The sequence below is a fragment of the Sciurus carolinensis genome, chromosome 5 (genome assembly GCF_902686445.1).
Source record: "Sciurus carolinensis chromosome 5, mSciCar1.2, whole genome shotgun sequence".
Classification (NCBI taxonomy): domain Eukaryota; kingdom Metazoa; phylum Chordata; class Mammalia; order Rodentia; family Sciuridae; genus Sciurus; species Sciurus carolinensis.
This window is the reverse complement of record NC_062217.1, coordinates 12,355,412-12,369,931: the sequence shown is the minus strand read 5'-3', so window position 1 is coordinate 12,369,931 and position 14,520 is coordinate 12,355,412. Positions and strand designations below refer to the sequence as shown.

The following is a 14,520-nucleotide window of genomic DNA, read 5'->3' as shown; positions in this document are numbered from 1 at the left end:
CTTTTTGGAGATATGGGGAAACCAGTGCTAATGGGAGAGTGTGGGTTGCAGTCAGTGACCTTGGCATGACGCTACTGAAGATCAGCTCAGCCCTGAGGACCCCACCTGTGCCCACACATGCCACCAGGCGAAGGCTTGCTGGCAGCTGATCTGAGTCTGGCTGGACACCTGGTGGGCAAGAGGCCCTGGAGGGGCTCTGTCGCCCCCTCCACACTGAGACCTAACCAGGTGAGGCTTCTGCCAGCCCCTCAGGAGAGACACAGAACATGCTACCACCTAGCTGCCACCTGGCATCAGCTCCGTGGTGACAGGGCACCTCACGACCCATTCATCAGCCCCTGAGGTTTCAGTGTCATCCTTTCTGTTGTGGGGACAGGGACCTGGGGAGTTGGTGTCTGTGACCATTCCCCAGTGCCATGTGAGGGATAAGCTGTGACATTGTGTCTCTTCCATCATCTGTAAGGACTCACTTGGTCCCAGGTGTGCTCGGTCTTTCTTTAAAACACTCCCTCCCTCAACTTGGGGGTTGACGGCTCGGGCTTGAGGGCAGTTCGGGGTCAGTGAAGTCGCTTCCTGGGGCTGCCATGCCAAGTATCTTGAACTGGGTGGCTTAAGACAATGCAGGTGACTTGCCTCACGGTCCCCGAGGTCTGAAGTCTGAGGGAAGGGTGATGGCCTGGTTGGTTCCCACTGCGGCCGTGGAGGATCTGCTCCAGGCCCCTCTCCCAGATCTGGTGGTGGCTTCGGTCTTTGGCATTCCTGAGTTGGAGAAAAGCTCCCGTCTCTGTCTTCATCTCCGTGTGCAGCCTCCCTGTGCAAACTGCCAGGTTCACATTTCCCCCACTACGACCCCATTTTAACTAAGTACACTCGCAACCATCCTATTCCCCAAAGAGGTCTCATTCTGAGGTTTTGGGGGGTTCAGGCTTCAACATGTGAATTTGGGGGATACACAACTCAACCATGACCATCCAAGGGCATTTGTAGTGTGCCACTTATTGTTTTAGGTCTCTGGGGTCCCAGGGCCCAACCATCTTTGGACATGCTCAGAGATCACTTAATCTCAAAGTGCTTCACTGCAGGAAAAGGTCAGCCAGGCCAGAAAGTATGCTGGAGTTAATATATAGCAAAACAAAAGGACCTGGGCAATAGTCCCAAGTTCTGCCCAGGTCTAGGCTGGGAACAGTACTCAGGTGAGATGATTTTCTTGGACATTAGAACTGTAACCCTTGCTCTCCTACTTGGTTTCTTTATCTGCACTTGGATTTTTTTTTTTTTTTTTTTTTTGCGGTGCTGGGGATTGAACCCAGGGCCCTGTGCTTGTAAGGCGAGCACTCTACTGACTGAGCTATCTCCCCAGCCCTGCACTTGGATATTTTTATCCTAGAACACCCTTAGTTCAGAACATATAAATGCGTGGCAGCTAAGGGTGAATGGACAACTATATTCTCAAGTTCAAGAGGAGAGAGACCTTCCTCAGAAGGAGACTGTAGAACATGGTGGGCGTGAAGTGGTGACTGGCCTCCTGGACAACACCCTCCCTCCCCACCAAGCTGCCCACACCCAACAGGCAGCAGAAACTAGTAGATTAGCATCAATGCTGCACACTGATCCATACTGTGCCAAAATACAATGTGACCCCGATACGGTCAAAGGACGAAACAATGCCAGTGACCCACAGTGTCGCTGAATTAAAAGGAACCAATCTGCTGGTCTTTTTGTTTTGGACATGAGTAAGTTAGAGAATGTGACTTTTACACACCAAGGCTTTTCACTCTTACATGATAAATTGTGACTAGGAAAAAAACTGTATGATTACATTAAATATGAAGTTAGGCTACAAAACTTGGCTCGGCATGCACATTTTTTGCCTAGTTGATATTTAGTTTCAACAGTCCTTATTGTTAACATGAAAATATCTGTAAAAAGCTCTAGAAGTAGAACTAGTAACATTATGTGTATTTTAAATATTATTAGATATCATCTAACAACCATCCATAGAAGTTTTGGGTAACACCTTTCTTTGGTCTTTTTAAAATAATTTTGGAATGAGCAAACGTAGAAAAAAGTTATATTGGAAGAAAAAAGAATTAAGGAAAAAGGGTTAAACACTATGTGTAAAGATTGCCTGGAAACTTTAACCACAGATTCAAAGTACTGGGTCAATGGAGTATGGCCACAATTTTTGGAATTAATCTGAGGTAAACTGTCTGTGTTTACTACGCCACTTCAAGTGTTTCTGATCTCACCTGATATTACACATGGCAGGGGTGGATTCTCCATACCACTTAACTGATTAGAGCTAAGACTCTAAATTCATCTGTCTTGCTGGGAGAGTCACTGGTCACCAAGTACAGCACCTGAGCTGAGGAGGTGGCCCAGTGGAGTCTGTTTTACACACTAAGGATATTTCCACCCAAGCCCTATGGAAGGGACATATGACATATCTCAGAGCATGTCACCTCCAAATTCATGTCCTCCAAGGAATCTCAGAATGTGACCCATGGTTGGAAACAGGTGGCTGCAGAGGAAATTAATTAAGGTGAGTGGGGTCAGACTGGTGTTGGAGGGCCCTAAATCCAGTGGGAGTTAGAAGAGAGGAGAAGACGCTGAGACAGACACACAGGAGGGAGATGCCAGGTGACAGCAGAGTCAGAGACTGAGGTGAGGCATTCATGAGCTAAGGAATACCAAGGCTCGCCAGAGGCGTCCCAGAAGCTGAGATGAGAGCCTCCAGAGAGCATGCCCGGCTCACACCTTAACTTTGGACCTCCAGCCTCCAACCTATGGGAGAATATACTTCTGCTTGTGGTACTTCTGGTTCAGCAGGAAGCAGGTGCACTGTGTGAATCAGGTGTTTGAGTTTTTTCCCTAAGAATATCTCCAGGGCACAAGTGTATCTTTGATATATCCTAGAGCTCACCACAAAATCTTGTCGCTCCAGGCACTGTGGAAGTTTTAAGCGCTTTGGTTTGAGGACTTTGAATGCGCCTTCTTAACTAAGCACATTCTGTGAATTTTCTAGTCTTCGAGCTGATTCTTGAACCAAATCTTCCTTATGGACACATGCTCGTGATCATGGACCCTGTATAATACCGAGATTCAGAACCTTGCTCCAGGGAGAAGCTCCTCCAGCACCTTTGGGGGCCTTGGGCATTTCCAGCCTCCACCCAGGAGGAACTAGATCTTCTAGGTCTTCCTCCCTCTCAAGTCTCTGGGGAAGAGCCTGTCCCTCCTCCACTCAGATGTTGCACTTTCCAACTGCTGAGATGTCCTTTATCTCTGGCCTGCTTGCTGATGGCAGCTGTGCTCATAAACCAAGGGACAAAGCTACAAAACAGTGATTTCCAGGTCCTTCTGTCGCAACCCAGAGTTATGAGCCAATGATTCTCACTCATCTCCTGATGGTACTGCTCAAACTCTCTCCCTGTCACCACGAAAGAATGTGCAGATGTTCCTCAGACCTCACCCTTGTTTTTATTTCTCTATCAGTTCACCCAGGATACCTACGCACTTTCTCCCTTGGAAGGGATAGATTCCAGATGCAATCGTGTCCAGAAGCTTCTCCCACCCTGAGACCTGGGACAGAGCTGGTTGGCAAATCTTGGCCTCTGTGCCTGCTTTCAGGTCATTCCCCATCACTAGCCACTGTACCCTGGGAACAGAATGACTGTTCCTTCTGCTAGCAAAGTTTCCTGGGAGTTTCACTTGCCAATTGAGAGAGTCCTCCATCTGCTTTTCTCTGTTCTTCATGGAATGGTTCAATAACTCAGAGACCTGAGGAAATTACTAGTCAAAAAAATCCAAGTAAACAAAAAGTTGAGTAATTCCGCTCAGGAGATTGCACAGAGGTGTGAAGGAAGGTGAGAGCTTTAGCTTGAAGACAGCGAATCCTGTCTTTGACAGGTCACTACTTGCTAGGTTCACAGGGTCATTCAGTACAGCTCAAGGGGGAGAAGTTGTTTGTGGACTTAGGTTCCTGCCCCTGAGGCTCTGATCTCTTCCAGGCAGGATTATTTTATGTCCTTGCATGGGAAATAAATGCCTGCCTGAATAAGTGATTTAGCGCCGCCCCGACAGCCCAGGCTGGACCTCACGGATGCACCACTGCTACCCACTGCTGCTCACCTGCACTCTAAAGAAGCATCTATAGGCGAATTTTCTAGTCCTACCATGGATTCACCCAAAGCTTCTTCACCATGGACAAGTACCCACATGGGTAATCCAGGGGCCAGGCTGTGTACTACATCATACCACAATCTGATTTTTAGTAGCAATATTTGGACAAAGGAAAGGTCAAGAAGAAGAGAGCTCTGTCATTTAGAGTCACTCAGGGTTATCTGGAGCCAGGGTTTTCAAAATGTGGTCCTGGGATTAGCAGCAAGGGCATCCTAGGAGTTTGTCCAAATGTCCAGACTTGAGCCGCACCCCAGTCCTGCTGAACCACAGGCTCGGGTGGGGCTGCGATCTGTGAGAAGAAGCATGCCCTCAGGGTGAGTCTGGTGCACGTCAAAGTTTGAAAAACACTGGCCTAGGGCACTGTCAGCTGGAAGAACCCAGCAAAGAGCCCAGGTTAGTGCTTTCCTCCTACTGCTGGCTGGAAGAGGTCATCCTGGAGGTCACAGGTCAAAGGCCCCTCCAGTGTGCAAGCTGGGCTTCCAGCTGCACACTCCCAGCTTAGAGCAGGGATCCCAGTTGCCCCAGTACCTCAGTCCTGCTCTTGGGTTGACCCCAGAGCTCCTGCAGAGAATGAGGAAGGACTTTCAAATGGCCAGTTGTGAGTTACCTTCAAGGTACTTCATTATTTTCTATTCCAAAAAGAAGCTGACTTGGAAAAGCTCACTGGAAACACAAGCCCCGAGACTGAGATCTAGGGCCCAGGCACAGGATAGTGTCCTTCGCTAAGAGAAAGAATTTCCCAAATAAGATGGAGGTCTTGGTAGACAGAGGCAGGAACTTGATTCAAACTTGACCCTTGCACCTAACTTTCAGTCAAATATGTGGCAAGTGACATAGCAAGATCCATGGTTTTCCAAGACCAAAGCATGAGAGGTCATTTGTGAGAGCCCCAAAGTCCACCAAGACCCTTGCTAGTTTTGGATGGGGCAGGGGTGAGAGGGAAAATCTTCAATGAAGTCATCCCCGTCTCCCGAGACTGCTCTTTCCTCCCCAATGTTTCTCCCCAGTCTATAAAAAGTTCTTTGTCATCGGGAGACTTCACCCACCCAGATGACTCTCAGGAGAAAAGACTTCACACGGATTCGGAGAAGCACACAGGTACTTTAAGGTAAGACTCAGAAAAACAGTGGCTTATGTGCCAAATTCAGCCCACTACCTGTCTTTGTATAGCTCACAGATAAAATTGATTTTATGTTTTCCAATGATTAAAAAAAAAAAAGACTTTTGTGGTACATGAAAATTACATAAAATTCCACTGTCAGTGCCCATAAATACAGTGCTACTGGAACAGCTCCACCCATTTGTTTACAGATTGTGGCTGTTTTCACAAACCGAGGATAGAGTTGAGAAGTCGTTGGAGATAATATGGCCCACAAAGCTGAAAGTATCTATTACCTGACCACTTCCAGAAGAGATTACTGACTTCTGCTTTAAAACAGGGTTTGCAGAGCTGGGCACCTTCATGCACACCTATAATCTCAGTGCCTTCGGAGACTGAAGGAGGAGGATTTTAAGTTCAAGACCAGCCTCAGCAACTTTTGGGCAACTTAGCAAGACCCTGTCTCAAACTAAAAAATAAAAAGGCTTGGAATGTGGTTCAGTGGTTAATTGTCCATGTGTTCAACCCACAGTATTAAAAAAAAAAAAAAAAAAAAAAAAAAAAAAAAAGGCAAAACAAAACAGGGTTTATGGTTCAGGATCCCAGAAAGATTCTGCAACCAGGTTTAGCTATGCATCATCGTATCCCATGCAATAGTTTATCCTGTTTATTGTGGTGGCTTCTCATTGCTTACGCTACTGAGTACTGAGTGCCTGAGGGGTACAGTTCTGGATCTCATAATGTCCCTCACGTTGCTAGTCACTCATCAGCTCTGCACCTTGATTTACAGGGGGAGTAAAGAACCCACTGTGTTCCAGTTACACAGTGCTGAGTCATAGCTCACAGCGCAGGTTTCTGTAAGAATGGCTTTACTCTGTCGCCTCATTCGCCAAGTATTCCAAACATCACCTTCACCCAGCATCTGAAACAATTTTGGCGTAATCTATGTGCCAAAGATCTGTTCTCAAGAGGGTAAGTCAATATTACTTTGTTTCTTAACAATAATTAAAAAAACAAAACAAAACAAAAGTTTCTTTTGTACTTATGCTTTAGATCAAAAAGTTGGGGCTTGGTAAAAATCAAACCAGTATATAAATGTAAATTGTTGCTATTCACATGCTATGCCAATCTTAGTTGCAAAAATAAAACAAAACAACAACAACAACAACAAAAACCTCAAACAAAAAACCCCACCAAACCCTTAAGGACCAATTTGCAAACTAGAAAATGTTGATTCATTTGGAACTATGATTCAAAAGCCAGTTCTGTATTCATCTGCTGCCACTTTTGACAACAGTTCCCATTTGACCTGTTATGAGTGCTAAAAGCAGCTCACAGAATTCTAATTCAACATGGATTTGATATCCACAGTCCAACAAAAATGCTTCTGAGAACCTCCCAGAAAAGTTAATGGGGAACCACAAGGTAATGGTGTTTGAGGACGGCCCCAGAACCTCAGCTCAGGATCCGCCTCGAAGCTGAGCTGGGTACTCATGCTGGCAGCTCCCAAGACCACCTGAAGCACAATTAGCCACAAGTAAATATCCAGAGTGTGACCTACTCACTGCTTCTACTTCCAAACTCTGCAAGGTCTAGTGCAGTAGGAAGCGAGGTCCCAAAAGAGCTTACTTTACTGGGGCAAGAACATAGGGGTGGCAAGTGGCAAGACTGGAATATTATGAGGTGAGGTCAGAGTCCCTTCTCTCCAGCATGTGGCCAGTCACCTGAAAAGCAAGGCCCTGGGCATGGCTCTGGGGAGTCACTTGACTGAACGCCCCATCTTTAAGAGAGCAGAGGGCTGGGCTGGCTTCTGTTTGGTGCTCTGCTCTGTCACTTCAGGAGTGACCTGTTCTGAGGCAGGTAGCAGTCACGTTGCCTCCAAGCTGTTTTGCTGATACTCTGATCTCTCAAGAACCAGCTACTCCATTTCTGTGCCTATGCTTATAACCTGAGGGCAGTGGCGGAACCTGAAGCGGGGCCCCAGAGAGATGGCTCCAATTCCCCTCCGGCCAGGGATCCCTCCAGGAGTCCAGGGTCACCTCCCCAGACAGAAGGGAGAGAAGTGAAAGGGCAGCCACAGGGCTAGCTTGACAGGCAGCCCGGCATCACCAGCGTCGCAGCTTGCGGCCAACACCGGCTAACCGACAGGGAGTCGTGGTGCGCACACCCTCGAGGCCACAGCCAGCCGGCAGAGTGGGAGCACAAGGACCTGAGTTCCCATAGGCGGCAGGTCGAGGTCACTGCATTCGTTCCCCACGCCTGGGAGTCTGCACGACGGGGCGCCCTAGGGCTCCGCGCCACCGCAGAGCAGTGACACGTCGGGCGCCCGCAACCTCCCGCGCTCGGCATCCCCAGCCGGCCTCTGCCGCCGGCCGCGCCCTCCCTCGCTCCCAGCGCCTTCGCCGGCCCCCAGCGGCCGCGGGGACGCGGTCGCAGCCCGCCCACCGCCACAGCGCCCTGACGCTGCTCCCGACTGCGGAGCACAGCGGCTTCCCGGGCTTCCCCGGAGACTCACCCATGGTGGCGGCTGCGGGAGCGCCGGCGACTGGAGGGCGGGAAGAGTCCAGCTCCTCTGACTTTGTCTCCAGGCCCTGCCCAGCTGGCTACCTGCGCGGGCGGCCGGAGGTGTGCGAGGCGGGGCCGGCCGGGCTCCACCCTTGGAGGTGGCCGGACCCGCCGCGCAGAGGTTAGCAGGCTTGAGTCCCTGCAGGTGTCCACGTGGCGTGGCCGGTGCCCCAGGCCGTCTAGGCAGGAACCGAGGAACAGCTGCCCCAAGGAGCAGGGACGGCAGGAGGGCTGTGGGGCCACCGGCTCTCCCGCGGGGGTCACTGGTCACCTGGAGTGCTTGTTAAAATGCAGACTGCCAGGTCTCACTCCACCATCTGCTGACTCGATGGATCGGGACTGGGGATGGATCTGCATTTTCAACAAGCCTCAGGTGGTGGGGTGCTCCTGGTCAGGCCACGCTTCCAAACCACCTTCCAGGAAACCCAAGCTGCTTCTTGGTGGGGACGTGCAAGTGGGTAGCACCAGGTCACTGTGTCTTTTTGTCCTGTGTTTGTGCACATGGCCATGTATGTGCTTGTGGTTGAACCTGACATTTGAACCAATGGAAGCACTCATGAAGGAGTCTACATCTCCATACAGACAACAAAAACAAAAATAGGGACACAGCAATCCTCTTGAGACACTGTTCTGCTTTCCTGACTGGAGGAGGTTTGTGTTCTGCGAACAGAGAGGAGCATTAAAAAGGGAAACGGAGGTGAGTTTCCACTCTTTTCTTCACACCATCCCTTCCCTCTGCTCCACCTTCTGCCTCTGAATGACTCTTCCAGGAGCCTCTGTAAGTGGGTTGGTACAGTACCTGTCCTTTGTGCCTAGCTTCCTGCACTTTGCATAATGTCCTCAAGGTTCATCCCTATTACAGCTTGGGTAGGAACTCCCTTCCTTTATAGGGTGAAGAACATTCCAGTGTATGCACACACTTCACTTTCCTCATCCACCCACCTGTCCCCATTGTTGTTGAGCCTCAGGAATTTCCCCAGCCACCCTGCTGGGAGATGGTGGTGTGGAGGTGAGGCAGGGGCACCCCACCCCAGAGGCGCTGCACCTGCCCTCCCTGGGCTTCTTCACTGTGTGTGAGGAGGAGAAACCTCTTTCCACCCTTCTCAGTTGATGCACAGGACAACTGATGTTGGCCGCTGGACCCTGTCAGGTGGGAAGAACAGCAATGACAGAGGGAAGGAGCAGGGCCTCTGCAAGGCTGGAAGCACTCTCCCTGGCTGTCACCTGCTGTCGGCCAGGCTTGGCAGAGACAGGAAGCTCCTGATAGCTCTTTTGGGTCCATTTTCTCTGCAGGGTGGACTTTCTGTTGAGTTTGTGAACCTTGGGATCCTGGGCCTGTGTAAATGCACTTTTGTTCTGGACTGGAGGTTCTCAAAGTGTGGTCCCTGGACCAGTAGCATTAGCATCTCCCAGAAATGTGGCAGAAACACAAGTTCTGGGCCCCAGCCCAGATCCACTGAATCAGAAACTAGGGGCTTCTGGGGTGTGGCAGGCGCCTCATTGTGTGAGGCAGATGCTGTCTCTTCCATATGCCTGTTTAATCCTCCATTCAAGCACTATTGATTTGTCACCTCCAAGTGCTAACTACTGTGCCGATGAGAGTTGAGTGCGCTCTGTGTAAGCAATGAAGAGGCAGCCCTGCCACCGCGCAGCCTCAATTCTTCCCTACCCTTTAAGCGTGGCAAGAAGAGGTGAGATGTTCCAGACAGGGATGCGTCAGTGAAGAGCAAGCACTAAAGAGGTAGAAGAAACAAGCTGTGCCGACCCTGAGGAGACCAGCCAGTTACTGGAATCCACTAGAATTCCCAGGATAATGTGTCCTTGGAGAACAGGAGTTCTTACTGGGTGCTCTTTGGTATGTGGTGTGGAGGACAGCAGATCCGGGAGCTCCTTGGGGAGTCGCACTGGTTGGTTTCTCCTCAATTTAGCCTCCCCCCTCATCACTCTTGATGCTGTTGTGACAAATTACCAAAATGTTGGAGTTTAAAAGGACAGAAATGTATTCTCTCACAACTCTGGAGGCCAGATGAAGCCAAGGTGTGGGCAGTGTCGTCCCTCTGAAGGACGTAGGGGAGACTCCTTCCTTCTTGATTCCAGCTTCTGGTGGCTCCAGGTGACACTGGCCTCTGTCTTCACACAATCTTCTCCTCTGTGCCTTTTGTCCTCTTCTAAGGGCACTTGTTCCAGGATTTAGGACTCCCTAATCCAGGATAGTCATTTTGAGGTGCTTAATTCCACTTGCAAAAGCCCTTTTTGCAAATAAGGCCACATTCACAGGTTCCGGGTCATCATCTCTTTAAGGAAAGGCACCAGGGTACCTACTACCCTCTCCAAAGAGCCCTGAGTCTAGAACTGGAATGTACAGATTTGACAATTGGTCCTGGATAAAGGGAACTGTCACTTGACCTCAGAGGATTGTCTTATGAAACCATCACAGGAGAAGTAAATGTCCATGATAATGATGAGACCTTGACCTTTCAATATTGTCAACTCCCTCAGCATTGAAATGGCACAGAGATATCACAGTGTTCTAGTCCAAGAACATTGCCTTGAGAGGTGGCTTAAGAACTTTTCGGAGTAATTATCTCTCGGGTTGCTTAGCTGTAAAGAACTTTAATTCCATCTCTAATTGAGTAGAAGTAAAATACAAAGCAAGTAGGTATGGAGAGGTTGATGGTTAAGGTGTAGATTTTAGGAGTAAACAAGAACGGCTCCCTATGCCATCCACCTGAGAAGGAGAGGCTGAGAAAAGGAATGGATGGGGGTGGAGCATGCGAGGTGTGAAGAGGAAGGTTATTTGGAAACTAGCAAGAGAGGGAGGACCAGCAGCCGGCTCATGTTCATTCAGTGCTACTTTGGAACCAAGAACTGGCAGGCAAATTTTACATGTATGACATACCACCCACCAAGTCCTCAGAATATTAAGCACCTGAACCCAGGAAATGGTTCTTCCAGGACTCAGTCCTGCCCCTGCCTGGCACTGAACTGTGCTGTCCTATTTATAGCATCAAGATGACAAGGTGGTAGCCATCTATGCTAATGTTTACCAAACTAACTTAAATTCCAACTCATCTGGCAGATTTTGCTGTCAAACGTAGTGGTCACCTTCGTCAGCTCCAGTGTTGGGAGTGCCACACTCGTGCTGTGTGTGGTCCCTGGGATTCCAAGGCTCTCTGTGCCGCGCAGGCCCTGTGACTGGACACTGCGCTCATCGTCTCCTGCGATTCCTTTCTCCCCACAGCGCAGAGCACCCTGTGTCAGGAGCACAGCTCCGCTTTGTTTTGTGTGTTTTTGTCACGGAGAGGTTCAAAGATAGGCAGAGGGAGTTGTCCTGCGCCCAGTGCATCCACGCTGGCCCGGCTCCTCCGTCTTTCTCAGGCAGCGCTGTTAGCCATGTTGCCGGGGGGAAGCTGCAGCACCGGGGGCTGGTTAATCACCCGTCATGCAGCTGCTCCAGGGCCGAGCACAGGCCCGAACCTCAGCTGCCAGCGCTGCCTGTTGCCCCTCTCCGTCTACACCTGCTCCCAGAGTCGCCTCACCACCTGCAGTACCGACCGGCTCTGCAGCTCGCTGTGGCCGAACTGCCCCCTCCTCCCACGACCAGGCCCGGTTGCCACCACGCAGACAGTCGTCAGGTCACCAGGGGCAGGCCCCGAGTGGATCATGCGGCTACAGTGGGAAGGGGTTGTGTAAAGGGGACACTTGGCCCTTCCCCAGCCTCCGTCCTGTCCTGTGCAGCAAGAGAGCCTCAGCAACGTGCTCCCTTGTCAGGATTTCCCAGCCTCCAGACCTGTAGAGACCGACTGCTACCCAGTCTGTAGTGGTCCGTCCAGCAGCAGGGCCACCATGCCAGGTCAGAGCTTCGTTTCAGAAGGAAAAATAGCCACCAATTCAAATGAGCTAGTGAAAGGGTCCCTGTGAAACTGAGAGAAGGGGAAACTTCCAGAGCAGGGATTTCTCCCCAGACGGTGCCAGAGGCCTCCTATGTGGAGAGGCCTGCCCCTGACCCAGGGGAGGGGACAGGTCCTGGAGCCCCTGTTCCCTGTCATCCTCATGATACCACTTGCTCACTCACCAGGTGCTGAGTGAAAAGGCGGACTGTGGGCACAGCTGGGCAATGACCAAGCCCCAAGCTCCCAGGCAGACCAGCAGCGGAGGGGACTCAGGCCAGGGTGCAGAGAAGAACCCTTGCCGTCACCTGAGCAGCACACCACATCTTACTTCTAAAGGCAAAGGCGAATGTTTCCGCTGACATGCGGATGCTAACGCACAATAAGGGCAGGGGGAGGGGCTGGGGAAGAAGAGAGGTACCCTAGGTTAGGCAGAGGGGATAAGGGCAGGGGAGGGGACCGGGGCAGGAAGGACGGTAGGATGAATCGCCATTGTCACCCTGTGTGCATACATGGTGGGATTCCACATCATGCACAACCAGAAGAACAAAAAATTATACCCCATTTATGTGTGATGTGTCAAGGTGCATTCCACTGTCATGGAGAACTAATTAAAACAAATTTTTTAAAAAGAAAGCAACAAAAATCAAACTATTTTTGATACAAAAATTGTTTCACTTTTTTGAGGGGGAATAGAGACCACCAAATAATTCTTCACCTCCATAGGCTGAGAGACCAAGTAACAGTGACTATATTGATTATTCTCAAATAAAGTGGACCTCCTGGAGGCACTTGGGTGCTTTCCTGTTGAAATGATGCAAGGAGCTGCCCACAGTGCCCACTAATCAGCAGCAGATGCCGGAAGCTCTAGATGATCTGCAAAGTTCCTGCTTCAGAAAGTGCTAGAAAAATGAATTTTGGAAAATTTCCTTCCGGGTAACTAACATGAAGTCCCTGAGATGTCAGAGTGGACAAAGAAGCAGAAATTCTTGTCATTTCTAGGCTTCTTACTTTGCTGCTTTTTTTTTTTTTTTTTTTTTTTTAACAAATTCATTTTTGCTTCAAGAAATCATCCCAAAGTGTGAGGCAAGAAAATGTCAGTGTGTCCTGCATTACTGAGTTTTGTGCCAATAATAGTACAATTTATTTGTCATATAAGAAGTGCAGGTACTTGTGGACTGGGGTGGTGGCTCAGTGATAGAGCGCTTGTCTAGCATGTTTGAGGCACTGGGTTCTATTCTCAGCACCACATATAAATAAATAAATAAAAATCAAAGGTCTATCAACATCTAAAAAAAAATAAAAAAAGAAATGCTGATACTTACAAATGTCCTATTTATTGACACTGAGCTTAGTTATATGGTACTAAAATTTGTCATTTACCTGACAACCTGCTTTCTTTTATGTAGAACTGCAGTTCTACAAAATTAAGATAATGTATGTGAGGAAATCTTGGGAGATTACTGTGAATATGTGGAAATTTTTGACATCTGATTCACTTATGTACAATTATTTGACCTTATTTTCTAGAATTAAAAAGAATATATTATCTACCTAAATGCCATCGCTGGCAAAGATTTAGAAAATTCAGGTATTTCTATATTTTACAGTTTAAGTTATCTTTCATATTTTATACAGTACCATCCAAACCTATATTAAATAAGTGGAAAAAATAAAGAAATACATTTTTTGAAGAAGGGCATTGGTTTCCTATTAATGCTGCAATGAATTACCACACACTTAATGAGTTGATGCCTAGCCACTCAAAAACGCTTTGGAAATATTACAAAATGCTAAGAAATTGACAGCTGATAGGGATTACTGTGTCTGGTCTCAAAATGCCTCTTCAAGATATTTATTACAAAGAGAAAAGCAGTAACTCCAGTGGAGAAGCCTAGCAGACACCACCTTGACTGAGTGATCAAGGCCAATACCACCCAGAGTCAGACTGTCAATGTCAGGTCCCCTGGGACATGTTCTGAGGGGGTACAGAGTGAGTCCTGAAGAATTCTTGCTAAAATGCATAACCTTATCATGAGAAAGCATCAAACCCAGACTGAGTGACATGCTACATGAGAACTGACTGAACTTTAAAAATGTGGAGTTTATGAAAATGAAAGATTGAGGAACCATCAGAGCTGCAGGAGACCAGAGGATGGAATGGCTGCAGTTTGAGTTAATAGTAATGAGTCGTTAATTCCCTCTATTTGATCTTTTTAAAATTTTTTAATTTTTTAATTTTTTTCTTTTTACAGACTACATTTTGATCCATTGTACACAAACGGGGGTACATCATTTCATTTCTATGGTTGTGCACGATGTAGACTCATACCATTCCTGTAATCATACATGTACATGGGGTAACGATGTCTGTCTCATTCTATTTGATCATTGACTGTGGTTATATAAGATGCTAACAGTGAGCAAAGCTAATTGAGAGGATGTGGTGATTTTCGGTACTATTTTTGTGTTTAAAATCATTTAAAATTTTAAGAAGTCCTCAAGATAGGCATCTAAATCATATTTACTTTCATAGATGGTGGTAATTAAATTTTTATTAAAATAAGATAATTTTACATGCATGTGTAATGAAATTTTTGTTAGAAATATTAGTCACAGATAAAACATTTGCATATGCATTAGTTGAAATCATTTACAAATGCAAAGAATCAAACTTTATGCTGATGATATAAAAAATATCCACATAAAAATCTTAGCAAATTATTGGTGCGACAATGGAATGATTGCTTTACCATACAAAATATGGAAATGATTGCTCAGGACTCA

General features: G+C 48.0%; 1 protein-coding gene across 1 annotated transcript in view; it reads right to left on the bottom strand.

The window, feature by feature from the left end:
• Positions 1–7,895, bottom strand: part of Slc15a1 (solute carrier family 15 member 1) — a 51,382-nt gene extending 43,487 nt beyond the window's left edge. Inside the window, exon 1 of the mRNA XM_047553064.1 lies at positions 7,794–7,895. Within this exon, the coding sequence (XP_047409020.1) occupies positions 7,794–7,797 (4 nt within the window). The 5' untranslated portion in view covers positions 7,798–7,895. The remainder of the gene's footprint in view (positions 1–7,793) is intronic.
• Between the last annotated feature and the right edge of the window lie 6,625 nt (positions 7,896–14,520).